Source organism: Gorilla gorilla, chromosome 11 (assembly GCF_029281585.2).
Source record: "Gorilla gorilla gorilla isolate KB3781 chromosome 11, NHGRI_mGorGor1-v2.1_pri, whole genome shotgun sequence".
Lineage (NCBI taxonomy): Eukaryota > Metazoa > Chordata > Mammalia > Primates > Hominidae > Gorilla > Gorilla gorilla.
This window is the reverse complement of record NC_073235.2, coordinates 127487265-127506712: the sequence shown is the minus strand read 5'-3', so window position 1 is coordinate 127506712 and position 19448 is coordinate 127487265. Positions and strand designations below refer to the sequence as shown.

At 38.9% G+C, this 19448-nt stretch overlaps 1 protein-coding gene across 11 annotated transcripts in view; it reads left to right on the top strand.

Moving 5' to 3' along the window:
* DOCK10 (dedicator of cytokinesis 10) overlaps positions 1 to 19448 on the top strand; it is a 281316-nt gene that overhangs the window by 244870 nt on the left and 16998 nt on the right. For 9 of the 11 annotated variants that reach the window (XM_055380571.2, XM_063695244.1, XM_055380574.2 and 6 more), the window contains exons 41-50: positions 1199 to 1311; positions 3499 to 3636; positions 4324 to 4506; positions 5044 to 5154; positions 6383 to 6598; positions 8021 to 8078; positions 8406 to 8504; positions 12332 to 12438; positions 14095 to 14217; positions 14357 to 14470. In XM_055380571.2, the coding sequence (XP_055236546.1) occupies positions 1199 to 1311; positions 3499 to 3636; positions 4324 to 4506; positions 5044 to 5154; positions 6383 to 6598; positions 8021 to 8078; positions 8406 to 8504; positions 12332 to 12438; positions 14095 to 14217; positions 14357 to 14470 (1262 nt within the window). The remainder of the gene's footprint in view (positions 1 to 1198; positions 1312 to 3498; positions 3637 to 4323; positions 4507 to 5043; positions 5155 to 6382; positions 6599 to 8020; positions 8079 to 8405; positions 8505 to 12331; positions 12439 to 14094; positions 14218 to 14356; positions 14471 to 19448) is intronic. The other 2 variants (XM_055380577.2, XM_019021971.4) reach the window with 1 other exon arrangement.

Here is a 19448-nt window from a genome sequence, read left to right as displayed (position 1 = left end):
GCCCAAATTCTTCAGGGGCCTGGAAAGTCACACCAGTCTCATCAGAGGGGTTTTAGTTAACCCTATATAACATGGCTTATTTTCCAACCTGACTCTGGCATAACATCACATGACAGATAAGGAAAGAAATCAAAATATTTTATCCCCAAATATGTTTTTTTTTGTTTGTTTTTTTTTTCGCCATGTCTTGAAACAGCCCTGCAGAGTCGTCTCTTGTGGGGAAAATTTTGCATTCTGTAAAGAATCCCCTTTCCTTCTTCAGGGCCTTTTCTTGATCCAGGAGAGAATCAACTGAGAGTCTGGCACCTTTTTCAGTCTGATAAGAAACATTTACAATCTCTTCTCTCTGAAGTCTGCCATCTGGAGGCTTCATCTACATAATAAGAATGTTGGTCTCCACAATTGCCTTTCTTAACCCAGACATTTCCTTTCTATTGATTCCAGGTCTCTAGATAAACTCTTTCTACCAATTGCCAGTCAGAAAATCTTTGAATACACCTATAACCTGGAAGTGCCCCTCTCCCCCACTTTCAGTTGTCCTGCCTTTCCAGACCAAACCAATGTACGTCTTACGTGTATTGATTGATGTCTTATGTGCCCCTAAAGCATATAAAACCTAGCTGTAGCCCAAACACCTTGGGCACATGTTCTCAGGGTTTCCTGAGGGCTGTGTCACAGGCCATTGTCACTCATATTTGGCTCACAATAAATCTCTTCAAATATTTTACGGAATTTGACTCTTTTCATTGACAGATTGTCAGCAATTATGGGCACATGGCACACAGTTACTTGTTTGAAAGTATATGCCTTAACCGATAAAGACACTTTGTGACTTTCCGAGGGAACATAAAGACTGTCCACTGAGACTGTACATTTGGTCTATTAGCCCAGAAGTTTAGAACTTGAGACAGCCTGATTATGAAAGAAATATGACCCTGTCTTTGGCCAAATTAACGGAAAAGAACTCAGAAACAATGGAAACCCCACAACTGATATATGGAAAGGGCACACACACTAAAGACTCTAGTACTTTTAATTCAGTCAATGAAGAAACTGAACAAACAAAAACACTTTGATTTAATAAATTATTAATCAAAATGCCAGTAAACTTTGAATATATTGTAATGAAAGGAAATCCTTTATAGGGTACAAAGCATTGTCTTCGACTTTTATGCATGTTTTATTTTGTATATTATAGGCAACTCCAATGAAATAGACATCGTGCATCACGTAGACACTGAGGCCAATATAGCTACGGAGGTTTGCCTCACTATTCTGGACCTGTTATCCCTCTTCACTCAGACTCACCAGGTGAATATGATGATAACATTTTCTGCAAAAAATGATGAAATATGAGGTAGAAAAACCATGTGAAGTCAAAAACATGGTTTTTTAAAAATTATTTATGAAATCAATTAACCTTATATAAATCAACCTAAGTGTGAGTGGAAAACATGTTAAAGATGAGATTTTGATTTTATCACAGGTTGACTAATATTTGTTTGATATGTACACATATGCATTTCGCTATTGTCAAATAGTCTTCCTCATTTATCTTGCTTCACTCTCAGGCAAGCTGGGCTGAGTGATAGTGTGACTCTGTACTTTTTCAGTAGAAAAGGAAGAGATAAATGGGCCTATATATTAAATTTACAACTAGATCTAAAGAAAACTAATAATGTTGAGCATCTTTTTGTGTGCTTATTTGACATTCAGATATCTTTGATGAAATGATTATCACTACTTAGAATGGCTAAAGTTAAAAAGACTGACCATCCAAAGTTTTGGCAAGGGTGTGGAGAAACTAGAACTCCCATTTATTGACAGTGGGAATGCGAAATGGTAAAAACATGTTGGAGAACAGTATGGCAGTCTATGAAAAAGTTAATCATACATCTGTCCTGTGACCAGCCATTCCAATACTGTAATAGGTATTTGCCCAGGAGAAGTGAAAACATATCTCCACATAAAACTTTATACACAAATATGCATGGCAGCTTTATTTTAATAGCAAAAAAAGAAACTACAAACAACTCAAGTATACATCAACAGGTGAATAGATTTAAAAATCTGTGGTATATCCATACAATAGACTACTACTCAGCAGTTAAAAGAAATAAACTACTGATACATGCTGTAACATGGGTGAAACCCAAGAAACCAAATTTAAAAAGAGTATATACCGTATTACTCAGTGTATATTATTCCATTTATATGAAATTTTAGAAAATGCAAACTATAGGAACAAAAAGCAGATCAGTGGTTGCCTAGGGATGTGGAGGAAGGATGGGAGGAAGGAATTACAAAAAAAAGTATTTAACAACTTTTGAGAGTGATAGATACGTTCATTATCTTGATTGTGGTGATGGTTTCATGGGTGTATGACAGTGTTAAACTTATTAAATTATACATATCACATAAGTTCAATTTATTGTATGTCAATTATACTTCAATAAAACTATTAAAAACATTTGCAGCTCTACCAAATGAGCTTAAACACCTAGGCTAGTACATTACGGATTGAGCCAGGGGCAGGCGTGGTGGCTCATGCCTGTAATTCCAGCACTTTGGGAGGCCAAGGAGGGAGGATCACTTGAGCCCAGGAGTTCAAGACCAACCTGGGCAATATAGTGAAGCTTCATCTTTACAAAAAAATTTAAAAAATTAATCGACTATGGTGGCACATGCCTGTAGTCCCAGCTATTAGGAAGGCTGAGGTGGGAGGATCACTGGAGCCCTGGAAGTGGAGGCTGCAGTGAGCTATGATGGTGCCACGACACTCCTGCTTAGGTGACAGAGTGAGACCTTGTCTCAAAAAAAAAAAAAAAAAAAAAAGATTGAGCCAGGAAAACTTGGATTCTTTGAATAAAGTCTACACAGAACAGCATAATTATGCCAAGAAAGCCCTATTTCAGATGAAATGTCAGCATGGTGGTAGAGAAAGTAATGACTATATTGATTCTTATTGGGCCATGAAAATGTCACTCAAATCTCACAAATTTTAAGGATTTTACTAGTGCCTTCAAGAACCTGTGACCTCTCCCATTTCTCCCCGGCCCCACCTAACTCGCCATTGCACCAGCTACTTTTCTTTCTCAACCTTGAACTCATAAGCTCCTTTCCAAATCAAGGCCCTTTTACTAGCTGTTTCTCCCCCACAGGACAGTCCTCCCAGATCTCTCCAGGGCAGGCCCCTTTGAGCTCACATGCCAATTTTTCATTAGAGAGGTCTTTGCTGACTACCCTATGGAAGTAATCCTACCCCCAAAGCAACTACTTTCAATCACATCATCCTAGTCTATTTCCATTTGTCATGTTTTTTTCAATCACTGCTATGTAAGTTTCACAGTAAACATGAACTGTGTCTCCTTGTTCAATCCTTTATTTCTAGCACTCAAAATAGTGCCTTACCGCATGATAGGTTCACAATAAATATTTTTTGATGGAATGCAAATTTTCTTTCACTTATCCTGAATAACATCTGCATTGAATTTCCAGAGACAACTCCAACAATGTGACTGTCAAAATTCATTGATGAAAAGGGTCTTTGATACCTACATGCTCTTTTTCCAAGTCAATCAGTCAGCCACAGCGCTGAAGCATGTGTTTGCCTCCTTGAGACTGTTTGTATGCAAGGTAAGGATCCTCCAGGTTTCAATGAAGTTTAGGTAGGATGACAGTAAACCCATAGAACAGTAAACCTATAGGAATCCTTGCGTTTCTCAGTAGGGAGGGAAGAAGGATTGTTTTCTTCAATTTGGGTTTTATTAGACATTGATTCCTTGTCTCAAAATGAGTGCACAGCCTTGACAATCTGTCTGCTCAAATACCAGAAGATATTAGCATCTGGTGACAATTAGCATCTGGTCACCAATTCTTTGAGTTATCTGTGTTTGCGGCACCAAGTTAGGTAAAATGCACCGCTTGAACTTAAAGGGGTGCATATCAAGTTAAAGATTCCACATTAAAGTGGATACAGCCACCGCCTTTGAGGACGCTTGTAAATAACACCTGTGATCTTAACAATGTCAGGTGAACTGAGGTCACTTCAAAGCTCTCACTTCGTTATTTTGGACTGTCATCAGTTACTGATACAAAGGATACTTATACAATGTAGAGAATAATTCTCTCTAGGAAAAAAGACAAATGCTAACATAGGCCTTAACAAATTCTATCCTCCTCACTTGCAAATGAAAAAAAAAATAGACCAAGTTAAAAAAAAAAAAGGAGAGGGATTTTGTTTTAGGGAATTTTAAAATATGAGAATGAACAGAGCAAAATGAAGGCATATTGCTCCCTTCACCCGTTCTTCCATTTCTGCAGTTTCCTTCAGCGTTCTTTCAAGGGCCTGCTGACCTCTGTGGATCATTCTGTTACGAAGTCCTAAAATGCTGTAACCACAGGTCACGGTCAACTCAGACAGAAGCCTCAGCCCTTCTGTACTTTTTCATGAGGAAGAATTTTGAATTTAACAAGCAGAAGTCAATTGTCCGGTCCCACTTACAAGTAAGTGCTGCCAATTTTCATTAATGCTGTTGTTAAAACCACTGATCTGTTTCAGCAGTGCTTAAAGCCTACTGTCCTCAGGGCAAGCGGTTACTAACTCCTCCACTAGCGTCCTCCTTAAAGACGCCCACAGCATTCAGTTCTGTTTAATAGTAGGGGCACAGCTGGGCAGAAATCAGCAGAGCCCTATCTCCACTTGTACTTTCCTTTCTTCTGCCAGGAAATAGAATCACATGGAGTAAACAACTCAGGAAACCATGGCTAGCTCCAACAGGTCAAACCCCGCCAAATTCCAAACATAATTTTTTTTCTTCTAGGCATCCCAAGATTCCAAGATTCCTGCAGCCTCTCTTAGGTATTTCAGATTATAGGAAACACCCTAGATTTAATAATACGTTCTGGAGCTTTAATACATAAACACTTCTTTTATTGGACCTACAGGGAGAAACTAATAATACCTTTACCCAGCCCAGTGGATTTCTTTAAGAAGACTATTTCTGGTCTTGTTTTTGAGAGTTCATTTTTTTTCTTTTCTAGCTCATCAAAGCTGTGAGCCAGTTAATAGCCGATGCTGGGATTGGAGGCTCTCGGTTTCAACATTCGCTTGCAATTACCAATAATTTCGCCAATGGAGATAAGCAAATGAAAGTAAGAAATGCTTTGTGGGCTTTTACTGCAGAATTTTTTTAAATCTGAAGTGGATTCTTTTTGTGACATATCAAAATCATAAAAATAGATTGGGTACAGTGGTTCACGCCTGTATTCCCAACACTTTGAGAAGCCAAGGCAGGAGGATCGCTTGAGGCCAGGAGTTTGAGTTTGAGGCTGCAGTGAGCTATGATGGCACCACTGCACTCCAGCATGGGTAACAGAGCAAGACCTTGTCTCTAAAATAATAATAATAATAATAATAATAATAATAATTGTTTATTTTGTTTATTGAGACTTTGAGCTTTGAGCACTCCTCAAAGTAAACTATCAAGTTGATTGTTTGAATCGTTAAGCAGCTCTTACACTTTAAGCATGTGATCTGTTAAGAGGCATTCCCAATATGCGTGGTTGAATGGCCTAGAACAAGAGGATTTACCATAAATATCCAGAAATACAATGACACTCCTAACTCTATTTGGGGGAAAATTCATCTTATCTTTTGTTTAGCACTTTCTGAAGACTTCTCCTGTCGTCATTATACTGAAAAGTCCAAGTCTAGAGCCAGGCTTCAGTCATGGCTGGACCCAGGGATTAAAATAATTTTCAGACCCGTCCCTCTACTGCCTCGATCTTGCCTCTCTCACTGTCTGTCAGCTCAGCTTTCCTCTTTGTTTACTTCATTTCCAGACAGGCTATCCCCCTGGGCATGTTCTCAGAAATTCTAAGGACCTTGGTAGTATCTTATGAGTAGAAAATCACCTTGTTTGATAGTTCCAATTAAAGTCCCACAACTGAATCTCTTTGATCCAAGCTTAAATAATATGCTTATCTCTAAACCAATCACTGTAGCTTGGAGGATCAAAAAATAGAATTGGCCAGGCCAGTGTTATATGCCATCCATGGTCTCTAGGAGTAAAGTCAGACCTGTTCAAATCACATGAGCTAGAGTCAGGAAGGGGAATATATCTCAAAGACAATCAGGACGTTTCACCAGAAGAAGGTGTTCTTGAAGACAAAAGAATAGAGGCTCCTGAAATGTTTATCTTCAAATGTGTATATCCACAGTCACAAAACATAGAATGCACATATATAGAATGCACTCATTTATAACTATATATAGAATGCTCCAAACTGTGATGCCTAGCCATAATTAATAGCATAACTTAAAGTCAGTTAACCTATAGATTCTAAACAGATAATGACCCAGGCTCTGTCTTTTCCAAAGAACAGCAATTTCCCAGCAGAGGTGAAGGACCTGACTAAGCGTATAAGGACTGTTTTGATGGCCACAGCTCAGATGAAGGAGCACGAGAAGGACCCCGAGATGCTGGTGGATCTCCAGTACAGCCTGGCAAACTCCTATGCAAGCACTCCCGAACTACGCAGGACCTGGCTGGAAAGTATGGCCAAGATTCATGCCAGAAACGGAGATTTATCTGAGGTGATTAGCCAAGGCTTGGTCATTTACCATCAGTATTGTCCTCTTTATCAGGAAAATTGGATTTTCATTTACACATGGACTAGAAAAGGATGCCATGTTTTTCAACTAATCTAGAAATGACTCAGTTATATATCATATACAATACATTTCCATATAACATTCAAGGATACCTGACTCTAAGTAAATGACATCAAATAAAGGCCAGAGTCAGTGGGGGCAACTGCATGTGTAGAAATTGTAATGCAGCGCTGAATGCTAAAAACCTGAGGCTAAGGAGGAGTGTGGTAAGGGTGTCTGGGAATTGAGTCGTTAAATTAATGTTCTGTGTTTTTAAAACTTCTTCTCTGCAACTAGAGTTGAATGGGGAAGCTTGCCACCATAGTGAGTTAACTCAGGCAGGGGGAATCAGTCCTCATTTACAGCTAGTTTGAACTGGCCATGGAAAAATTAATGATCCTTAGCACCATGTGAGGAGAGTCCACTGCACGAGGATTATAAGTCAACACTTAACTTTTTATGTCAGTTTCAATACTGGGTGGATCATATGCAGCAATTCATAGCACCCAAGGGCTTCTTAGTACCAAATGGGAAGTTCTACACTATTCCGGAACTATGTCCCTTTGGGGAAGAGATTAATTTGTCTAGGATAGTCCTAAACTCTGAAGCTCTTCTAAACACATGTGGTAATCAGGGACTCTGGAATGGAAACCAGAAGGCTGGCTTGGCAGCAATTTAGTGAGGACAAGAATGAGAAGCCCTTGGGCTGCTCTGAAAATGATGAAATTTCTCCATAAAACCTCAAAAGGAAAAAGCTGAAGTCATTTGGAATCTTTAGCAAGTCGAGTTTTAATATGTGTTCAGCAACATTCAGGGCTTCATAAGAGACAGATTAAAATATAACATCAGCCATATAATCTAGTCTGTGGGGAGCACAGGTGTTACATTGTGTCACACTAGTCAATCAAGTACTCGTGAGGTGACCATTTTAAAGGCAACACAAATTCAGAGGGGCTATTCCGGGAGGTTAAAAAAAAAACTTATTTAGAAGGCAGACATTTTTATTTCCACTTTATATCTAAATACTAGAGTTATAGTTCTAATTTTAAAAGGAGACTTATGATTTATTTTTAATCTAGGCTTAGACTTTAAGGGAGGAAGAGAATTCTATGGGAAAATTCTTTGGGCCAGCTCCTTCACCCATCTCCAAACTAATCAAGAACAAACAAACAAAAACCCAAAGATTCATTTTATTCTTGATGGTGAATTTTTTTGGAAATACAATTGATCCTTGCTTTCAATTTGGTGATTACAAAGGATCCTTCTAACATATTCTGATATGGAATACTGACTCGCCTTGGAAGATTAGCCCTAATTATATTAAACTCCATCCCCTGAGTCTCTTTATTTTCTTTCTCATTACAGGCTGCCATGTGTTACATCCATATTGCTGCTCTCATTGCAGAGTATCTGAAAAGAAAGGGTAAGATGACCACATGAGGGAGGCAAAAAGCCTAGATATCAACACATTGAAGCCTAATAGAAATAATGTATTAATTTTACATTTTATTAATCTGTTATGTTTAAGTAATAATCGCTTTCACAGATACTTCTAATTATGCTGTTCTTTAAACATTTTAAGTCTATCATGCCATTGACTTATTTATTCTATGTACAGCAAAGGCTAACTGGATGGTCAACTTCTTAGTTCAAAACAAGAATGCATCATTGGCTAACGATTTGTAGTCTCTAAAGCTTGTATTAACATAAACATGTAGCAATGTCCTAACCTCATCTTGCACTACCATAGGTTACTGGAAAGTGGAAAAGATTTGCACAGCATCCCTGCTCTCGGAGGATACCTGCCCCTGTGATAGCAACTCATTACTAACAACTCCCAGTGGAGGAAGTGAGTGACCTAACTGCTCATTTATCCCAATGCAGAGGAAATCCACTTGCTGCTCAAATTCTACTTCAGTGAAACCTTCTTAATTATATTCTTAGAAGCAAAAACTATCTCAGATCTACACAACTTACTCTGCAGAAAACTTAAACTCCTGCCATTCAGAAATCCCATCCAAAATTTATAAAATTTAAATAACTGAAAAGTTGTCAGCAAATAGAACTGTATGTTCTCCAACATTCAAGTTTATGAGTTACAGCCATATTTAGCTACCAATCTGCATGCCAGTCTGCCATAGGGATGTTTATTCTGAAATTGGTAAATTGTTTGAAATTGCAAGAGGAATCTATTTTAATTTTTAAATGTAATAAAACTGTTTATTCCAAATAAAAGATAGGGCCAGGTGCGGTGGCTCACGCCTGTAATCCCAGCACTTGGGAGGCCAAGGTGGGCGGATCACTTGAGGTCAGAAGTCCGAGACCAGCCTGGCCAACATGGTGATACCTGGTCTCTACTAAAAATACAAAATTTAGCTGGGCATGGTGGCAGGCACCTGTAATCCCAGCTACTTGGGGGACTGAAGCAGGAGAATCACTTGAACCCAGGAGGCGGAGGTTGCAGTGAGCCAAGATAGCACCACTGTACACCAGCCTGGGCAACAGAGTGAGACTCCGTCTCCAAAAAAATAAAAAGAAAAATGAAGATATATACATATATACATTCTATATATGTAGGACTTTATAATTAGCATGTTCCATTTCATTTTTAAAAAGTATAAACTGACAATTTATAACATATGGCTTATGGTACAGATTTCCTTTAGAAATATTCCATCATTAATGTCTGATTTTTTGAAATTATAATAATGACTAAAGAGTTACTCTTTGCACAAAAAAGTGAGTGATATAGTTTACACATTAAATCTACATTCAATTGCAAAAATTTGTTTGAATCCAAATTTTATGAACTGTAGTCTCTTTGATAACACTGGTTTAACTTTCCAAATGCAGTGGAAAACTCCGTGTACAAACAACATTTTTAGATGTTGAAATACATTTTTAGATGTTGAAAATCAAAATACTTAAATGAAATGTAAATGGACTTTACTTGCTATATTTCAGAAACATAATTCATCCCTTATTCATTTAAATATTTGTAGGTTTTCTAAAAGGTCTCAGTGGATTTTGCATATAAGACATTTGAACTGGCCAGGTGCCATGACTCACGCCTGTAATCCCAGCACTTTGGGAGACCAAGGCGGGTGGATCACAAGGTCAGGAGTTCAAGACCAGCCTGGCCAAGATGATGAAACACCATCTCTACTAAAAATACAAGAAAAAAAAAAATTAGCCAGGCGTGGTGGCAGGTGCCTATAAATCCCAGCTACTCAGGAGGCTGAGGCAGAGAATTGCTTGAACCCAGGAGGTGGAGGTTGCAGCGAGCTGAGATCACACCACTGCACTCTAGCCTGGACAACAGAGCAAGACTCCATCTCAAAAAAAAAAAAGACTTTTGAACCAAATGACCAAAGCGAACTGAGAGACAGTGAGGTCACTTGTTTGAGGACCTTGGAGAAGAAGCCAGATGTGGCACCCTATGGCACCCATGGCTCATGTCCACCCAAAAATTCAGGAGTCTTCTTGCTTAGTGTCACACTTCCTATGTAGCCTGATATTTATATGCATGTCATCAAACACATCATTGCCTTATTTAACATGCCCTTCTTCCTCATCTATTGCTTATCATAACCAGATGCCATAACGTTCCATAAAGACTTTAAAATTCTAAGAACAAAATTGAAGAAAACCAATAAAGGCATGTGTTAGTTTGAGAACTTGTGGAAACTTATATACCAAAAAGTTGTGTGAATCTTTAATATTCAAAATGCTTTAAATGCCCAATGTTAGACCTAAGGTGATATTAGACTATAATGTGTGTCCATCAAGAAAAGGATATATTTGTTTAGTAAACTTTAATATTAGGAAGGTGATCATCTGATACATTAACATATATCTGATGATACATTAGCTGATGATATATGCTATGATATATTAGCATATTCTAATTAGCATATATCATCAGCATATATGTGAATGTCATTGGCATGTATTTGAAGCCCTTAATATACTTTTCTATTTTGATATTTTTGAGTCAAAGGAGTAAATTATCCCTTCCCTACAATGTTCACAATGGTATGAATATAGGTGAAGATAGGCGACCCCAGAAAGTACAGCTGCTTCAGTTGTACTAATAAGTGATCATCATCCTGCAAGAAGTATGTTGTGACTTCTCCTACAATTAACTATCATATAGTTTAATATATGTTTAATATTATTATAAAAAGTAGAAAAATAAAATTTATTTAGAAGCAAGGATTAGATTGCAATAATTATTATATTTATAATTTCTAGCATGTTTGGGGAGTGATCATTTAGTTACATAACCAATGACCTGATTATTAAAAACAAAAACATGCCACAAAAGTATTAGCTATAACTTAAAAAGCACTTGCTACATAGAAGGCACCACAATAAGCCCTGTACCAGCAATGTCTCAGTTAGTTGCCAGCAACAAATCTGTGAGTTAGGTGCTATTATCACCTCCTGTTTATAGGTGAGAAAAACAAGAGAAGCTAAATAATCTGCCCCAAATGTCATGGTTAGCTTGTGTTGGAGCCAAAGTGCAGGGGCTGGTCTGTCACTCCGGCTAGTGCTCCTAGTCACTCACATTCCCCACAATTCAGATTTATCTCTCTTCTGGGAATGTTACCCATTATCAACTGTTTTCACATGTATCTGTAGAGACAGACCTTTTAAAATCTTGGTGCCTAAGATACTAAGAAAATTTGAAAAGGTTTCTACATAATGTAAAAGAGTGAAATATAGCAAGTATTGGCCAGGCGCAGTGGCCCACGCCTGTAATCCCAACACTTCAGGAGGCTGAGGCGGGCAGATCACCTGAGGTCAGTAGTTTAAGACCAGCCTAGCCGACATGGTGAAACCCCGTCTCTACTAAAAATACAAAAATTAGCTGGGTGTGGTGGTGGGCGCCTGTAATGCCAGCTACTCAGGAGGCTGAGGCAGGAGAATCGCTTGAACCCGGGAGGCGGAGGTTGCAGTGAGCCGAGATGGCACCATTGCACTCCAGCCTGGGCAACAAGAGTGAAACTCCGTCTCAAAAAAAAAAAAAGCAAGTATTGGGCATTGTCTTGTCTTTTTGGGGGCCACTGTGAGAGAGATAGGGTCTCACTCCGTCACCCAGGCTGGAGTACAATGGCATGGTGATAGCTCACTCCAGCCCCAAACTCCTAGGCTCAAGCAATCCTCCTGTCTCAGCCTCCTAAGTAGCTGGGATTACAGGCACCCACACACCCAACTACAAGCATTGTCTTTACCACACACCCAACTACAAGCATTGTCTTTATAGTGTGCTGAGGGTACTGGGTATTTTCTCAAATATTAATATTTTGAATCCTTTCAACATCCTTTGAGAGAGATGTTGATGTCCCCAGTTTAACAAGAGAGGGACACAGTCTCAGAGAATAAACCAGAAGATTGGAGCCGCAACATCTACCCACAAATCTTACGTTCTATCCATAATCCCATGCTATTTCTTTATAAAAAATGCCACCTGAAAATGATACAAAAATTATAAAAAGGGGAATATTGTTTGCCTGGCAGAGTGTATTTATCAATAGTCATAATCTAACCATCTCGTTGATTGTGTGAGCTTTGTAATACTACCACTTGGTAACATCATGAAGAAAGGCATTATCTAATCTAAGCAAAATTTGTCTCAAATAATAACGTTTTATTCTGCTTGGTCCTCCCAAGGCATGTTCTCTATGGGATGGCCAGCTTTTTTGAGCATTACACCAAACATTAAGGAAGAAGGAGCGATGAAAGAGGATTCTGGAATGCAAGATACACCATACAATGAGGTTAGACCAAAATTATCTCATGTACAGTAACGAAGGAAAGAGATGCATTGGCTTGTGACATTAAGCTAAATAAGGGGGAAACAAGCTTACAGCTATTCTGTGATATAACTTAATTAGACAAAATGAAATGCAGGCTAAAATTAAGCCAAGATTAGTAGATACCAGATTTCAGTGAAAATTTAAACTAATTCTTACTTCTCTAAGATGGACTCAAGTGTATATTATCAGCTCTTCTATAAGATAAAATCTCTGGCTTTTGGGGGATGCTAAATTTTGCGAACTGATCATAGCTTTTTTTCTAAAAGCATTAGCAAGTTTATTTACAAATGCAGGTGGACGTAAAAGTTCACTAGTTTCTTTAGAAAACCTTCTGCTATGGAAAATAACCAGAGTTATTTTTCATTAATTAAAAAAAGAAACTTTCTACTGAGAATTACTTAGCAATAGTTCTGGTGAAGAAAATAGAACTCCTCTCATTAAGTAAAATATTTTATAAGCTGATTTTTAGGTCAGTATTACATAAATGGAAAAAATTATACAGAAAGTAAATTTTCAGATGAATTTTAATACAATTTTACATATGGTTCTACACCAATTTAGCATATATTGCAAATAAATGAAGTAAATATAATTACATATTTATGTTAACTATTTTAAATAATGTTTAAGAACCTTTTCTTAAAAGAAATTGTTGAAAACATTCCAATAATGTCATACATTTGCTTTAAAGCTTATATAACTTTATTCAGTTGAAAATGTATTAAACCACTAGTATATGAAAGGAATTGAGGTAAGGCCTGGAAAAAAAAAATAAGGCATAATTCCTGCTCTCAAAGAATTTAGGATCTTGAGAAAGACAGAGTTCCTACAGGGTGGGGAATGGCCAGGCAAAAACAGATGCCCAGTGGCCAAATCTAGGTATCATATACAGTTGCAATCAGAAGGGGAACTTTTTTTTTTACATGAAAGTGGTTGAAATGGTGATGAATGGAATGTAAATAAAAGCTCTTCATTTTTTTTGTGCTGAGTCTTGATAGGACTTGAAGGTGTGAAATAAGGTTCTTATAGGTGCATCTATAACACAGATAAAAGTATGGAGGTCAGAGGGTATTCTAATAATGGAGTGGTATATGGTATGGCCAAGGTGCAAAGTCAATGACAGAGCATTGAAAGAAGGGGTCACTGAGAGGGAGGTTGGTGCCTGATTGTGGAGCTTCTTGAAGGCCATGCTAGAGTTTGGACAGCAGTTTACATACTGGAGTTCCCACAAAGTTTTAAGGCACTGGAGATCTCATGATCAGATTTATGTTTTACAAAGAAAGATTACAGGAGAGCAGCAATTGGAGAGGGAAAACAGACTCGCTCAAAACTATAGCGGGGGTCAGGGAGTACGTAAGTCAGTAGCAGTGGGAATGGGAAAAAGGAGACAGATCTGAGGGCATTTCACAGATTTAAATTAGCACTTCTGGGGCACGAATTAGGTAACGGCAATGCGGGATAGGCAAGAATCCAAGATGACACCACGATCCCCTGCTGGGTTTTAAATGCCAGTAACAGAGGGAAAAGTTTGACAGTGCAACAGCTTTGAAACCAAGTTTCAGGCATGAGCCACAACTCTAATCATGTAAAATCTTATTTTGATTGGGGGAATTGCAGAATATCCTGGTGGAGCAGCTATACATGTGTGTGGAGTTTCTCTGGAAGTCTGAGCGATATGAACTCATTGCTGATGTCAACAAGCCCATCATTGCTGTCTTTGAGAAACAACGAGACTTCAAAGTATGTATTCCAACCCCCTAGAAGTTAACTAAAATATCCTATGTTGAATTGGAAAATTACTTACAGTTTTCAAAATTAAAAACTCCCTTATTTGTATGTCAGCATCATCTTCATAAAACTCTTTCACTTATGGTTTCAGAAATTGTCAGATCTCTACTACGACATTCATCGGTCGTATCTGAAAGTGGCAGAGGTGGTGAATTCAGAGAAGCGGCTGTTTGGTCGCTACTATCGTGTGGCATTTTATGGGCAGGTAAGCTCACCAGAAATAACACGGCCCATAAATTCTGCTGAGCAGTTGAATGTTGTCTTTCATTCTTTATGAGACATCTGTGTGTGCCAGTGAATGGAGAGGCGTGGGTGTGTCTGACTATACTTGAGTGTTTCTCTGGATGTGATGGTCTACATGTTTGTCCATAGGAATGTACAAAGTTGGGAAACAAGTGAGCAAAGAAATCCATGGGTTGAGTTAACAGTGATTTCTAACTTCTTGAAGAAAGAGGGCATTTATTTTTCAACACTCTCTTCTTTCCAGCTCACCCTAAAATATCTAATTATAAGTTTATGCCATATATTAAAGTGAAATTAAATTGAACATGTTTTAAGAAATAACATTCCTAATATTCCAGGAAATAAGAGAATTCCTAGGGGCTCCACCATATCAAACCTTTGATTTTACTATCACACAATTTCTTTTCTCCTATTTTCGAACTACCACTGTTTCTAGACAGAATACCAGATGGTTATTTTGTTTCCTGTATTGCAAGTCAATGTAATTTCAAAGTTGTTTTTCCCAGTTTGCTGCATAAGCAATGAAGAAGATGGAAAATATTACTGAGCCACAGTGTTGGCCTGAAAGTGAATATACTATATATTAATTATGAATGTCTCTGAGCAACATTTTCAATGGGCTAAACCCAGGCACCATTCATTTTCTTTTCAGGAAGGCTTATAACGCTATTATATTTCAGCAGACATATTTTAGACTGTTGCTTGTGTGGATAGACATCCCATGCTTTTATTTTCAGAATGGCAGTGGCTCTCAGACCTCACACTTCCTCTGCCCCCAGCCCATCATCTCGCTCAGTAGCCCAGGCTGGAGTGCAGTGCAGTGGCGCGATCTCGGCTCACTGCAACCTCTGCCTCCTGGGTCCCGGTTCAAGCAATTCTCCTGCCTCAGCCTCCCGAGTAGCTGGGATTACAGGCAGGTGCCACCATGCCCAGCTAATTTTTGTATTTTTTAGTAGAGACAGGGTTTCATTATGTTGGCCAGGCTGGTCTTGAACTCCTGACCTCGTGATCCACCCGCCTTAGTCTTCCAAAATGCTGGGATTACAGGCGTGAGCCACCACGCCCGGCCTCAGCTTCTTGTTCTTAAGGCTGCAGCTGAAGGAGTCAACTCCAGCATGTTCATTCTAGGTCAATCCCCATTGAAGTCGTTTGAAAAATACATATTTTCCTCTGCTCACCAAAGGCAGCTTAAAAACTAACCTCTGGGCTGGGCGCCATGGCTCACGCCTGTAATCCAGTACTTTGAGAGGCTGAGGCGGCCGGATCACGAGGTCAGGAGATCGAGACCATCCTGGCTAACATGGTGAAACCCCGTCTCTACTAAAAATACAAAAAATTAGCCGGGCGTGGTGGCAGGTGTCTGTAGTCCCAGCTACTCAGGAGACTGAGGCAGGAGAATGGTGTGAACCCGGGAGGCAGAGCTTGCAGTGAGCCGAGATCGCACCACTGCACTCTAGACTGGGCGACAGAGCGAGACTCCATCAAAAGAAGAGAAAGCTAACCTCTGAATTAATAAAGGTAGATACTTTCTACCTGGAAAGGATAAGTATCACCAAGTAGCCATTTATTATAAACAAATTAATCCAGCCGGGATTTTTCTCAGGACACAGGAATATCAGGATAGTGGAGACAGAGAAACGAATGGTCTGAAAAATGGAGATCTGCATACCAAAAAAAAAGCAAATTTAGACATTTTTGGGGTCCATGGAAAAGAATCTGAACTATCTGAAGTGAGAACATACATTGGGAGAGAGAGAAGTGTGGGAACTTCAGAAGAGGTAGAGAGAGAAGAGAAAATGGCATTTTGGAGCCATTTTGGAAGCCATGAAGAAAATATACAATTTGTGACGTTGGTGAGACAGCAAGAAAAATAGCAGAAAATGCTATGAGTCGGGAAGGGGATGTGGGAGCAGAAGAATTGAAAGGGAAAAACAGAGTTTCAAGGGAGATGGCCACAGGCTAACTGAGCAGCACAGAAGTAGCACAAAAGATGTGCTTCTGGGTCACCAAGACATGACTCTATAAAGCCTCAGGCATTCCTTCCAATGAAAAAGTAAAAAAACCCCGTTAATAACCTGATCATGAAAACAGGATTGCCTACCAGATGGTTTCTGCAACCAATATATGAGATATGGGCTCTAAAGCAGGTAGAAGTGAATCATGCTGCTTTTCAAATAGTTTTTAATGCAGATGTTTACTCTTTTCTTCTTTTGGTCTTGATTGTTCCAGGCTGTGGTAAGTTCTCACTCACTCTCGCTCTCCATTTGCATGCTCTAACACCCCTTACACTTCCCTCTGTATGGTTTTACTGAACCTTAACCTTTTTGTGCAAATCAACATTTGGTACAAAGGGTGAGATAATCCTGCTTTCATTCATTTTTGGAGTCATCCTGCATTTCTTTAACTAAGTTGTGTTTATGCCAGTTATCTGAATTACAAAAATGTATCCTTTGTTTTTCATACATGCTATCTTTCTGCCTAAAGGTAGATGTAGTCTGAAAGCCTTACATACACAAACACACACAGAGATAAGTATGGGTACCATGTATCTTAAATATATGTAGCATAGACTTGGTATTGTAGATCATCTACTTATTTCAGGCCACTATGAGTTGCAGCTTATTAAGGAGACCAGAATGGTCAGAATTTTGGAAGTTGGAGTGATGGTTATTGGTGAGCACCTCCCAAGATATTGAAAAAACTGTGTTTTTTCTGAAGGAGTGTCTTAGAGTGATGGGGGTCTATGGTGGTGAGCTCTAAGCATTCTCAGAGGTGATGGGACTAATCCCAAACATAAAAGATGAACCAGGGAATAAATCTTTACCCAATATGTCTGGGTAAGTCTCCAGAGATGGAGAAAGGAGCAAGGTAAGAAATTTGGAGAACAAGCCATGTCCAAAATAACCTGCCAGTACCCAGAGCTCTATGACAAAGGATTTTCTTCATATTATTTTGAGTCATATGAAATTGCCTATATTCAACCACTTTTTTATGTACAAAAATGGCAACTTTATATGGTTCAACATAATTATTGTCAGTTAAGCTGGAAAGAGAAAGCATTTAATATCTACACATTGTCCATATTCAGCCCTACTTGTCTGACCAGTACATACTTTTTTGTAATTCTTTAAATTCCTTCCCACATTCATACCATACCAGCATTTTCTATGTTCATTTATAAATTTGGGATTATGGGCCCTTAACTCACCTACTAAAAGAATACTTGAAAACCCCTGTACTAAATAGACTGAGAGGGGCAGTGGGGAAGTATTGGGGGGAGCCCTTGCAAATGACCTAACTTTATTCTTCTTTCAGACTCCTCAGTAAAGTGTGCTGATTTTACACCTGATTTTTTTTTTTTAATGCTGCAGTACTCTCACTTGTCTTTGTAAAAAAAATTCCAAGGTTGGGCGCGGTGGCTCACACCTGTAATCCCAGCACTTTGGGAGGCCGAGGTGGGCAGATCACAAGGTCAGGAGATCAAGACCATCCTGGCTAACACAGTGAAACCCTGTCTCTACTAAAAATACAAAAAATTAGCACGATGTGGTGGCGAGCGCCTGTAATCCCAGCTACTCGGGAGGCTGAGGCAGGAGAATGGCGTGAACCCTGGAGGTGGAGCTTGCAGTGAGCCAAGATTGTGCCACTGCACTCCAGCCTGGGAGACAGAGCGAGACTCTGTCTCAAGAAAAAAAAAAAAAAAATTCCAATCTGAGCTTAAAAGGCAAAGTGTTTTGTTAAATCCTCTGACTGAGAACCTGCCTAAGCACGACACTCCATAAGCTCAAATTCAGCCGCCTTTGAACAAGGAGAACTAATGGAGGTCGTCCTGATAAGCAGCAAATTAGAGCCTCATTCATCATTGCTCAGATGAGATTCAAATGCCTGTCTCAAGACACCACATGGAGAGTGAGAACTATGGGATTCAACAGGAGCAGACAGCACACATCACTTCACACTCCATGATAAATAAATACCAAGTAGACTTGAGCATTTCCCCGAACGTGTACAGAATGAAGGTTCCGAAGATTTAAGATAAAATCTTGACTACTTGATTAGCATAATCTCCATGGTCAGAAATAATTTCTTATTCATAATGATGCTTTATGTCCCTGTAAAACTTACCTTTTAATATCCAAGTTGACGTGTCTTGCAATGATGTTAAAAAGATTATGGAAATATGATATGCAATAGGCTCTTTGCCTGCACAAAGGCCTTTGGGTACAATTTTTTAGTGTCCCACGCAGACCACTGCTCTCATTTTATAGTTTTGGCTGGGGTATTTAATACTAATTGTGTCTGTAATGAGCCAGACACTAGAAAACAAGTTTAAAACTGATCGTTCATAGCAGGAACTTTAAAAAAATGCAAGTCTTGCACAACATGAATTGTCTAATGCAACACCCGGCATCAGCATCAATATGGAAATTTGACATATAGCAGCCTATACAAAGTGTCCTCCAAAGTGTCCCTGAGGTATTGATTTCCATAGTAATGAAACAGCAGCAGTGAGCAAACATCAACTACAATCAATGAAGTCCTTAGGCCCTGGTATTTAACATGAAAGCAAGTGAATACCCATTACATAACTTAAAATATCAGATGCCCCTGGAATTAATTAAATAAAAGACCTGGAAGAATTTTATTCTATCCACCAAAGGCCATAGATTCCATAATTTGCAGTCATGCCTATATGGGTGTACTTGCATCTCAGGATCTTAATAAAAAAGGAATTCGGGGGAGGAGGGAAGGTGCAGGCGTAGTATGGAAAACCATCATCTCCACTTTGGGACATGATATAGCTCTCCACCTATAGGAAAGTCGCTGATCTAGGCCACATATCTATACTGTATAATTAAATGTCATAATTGAGTTCAGATTTATATGCTAAGAGAAGCTACATGAATGCAGAGAAATTCATTCATGTAGCTTCTCTTCTC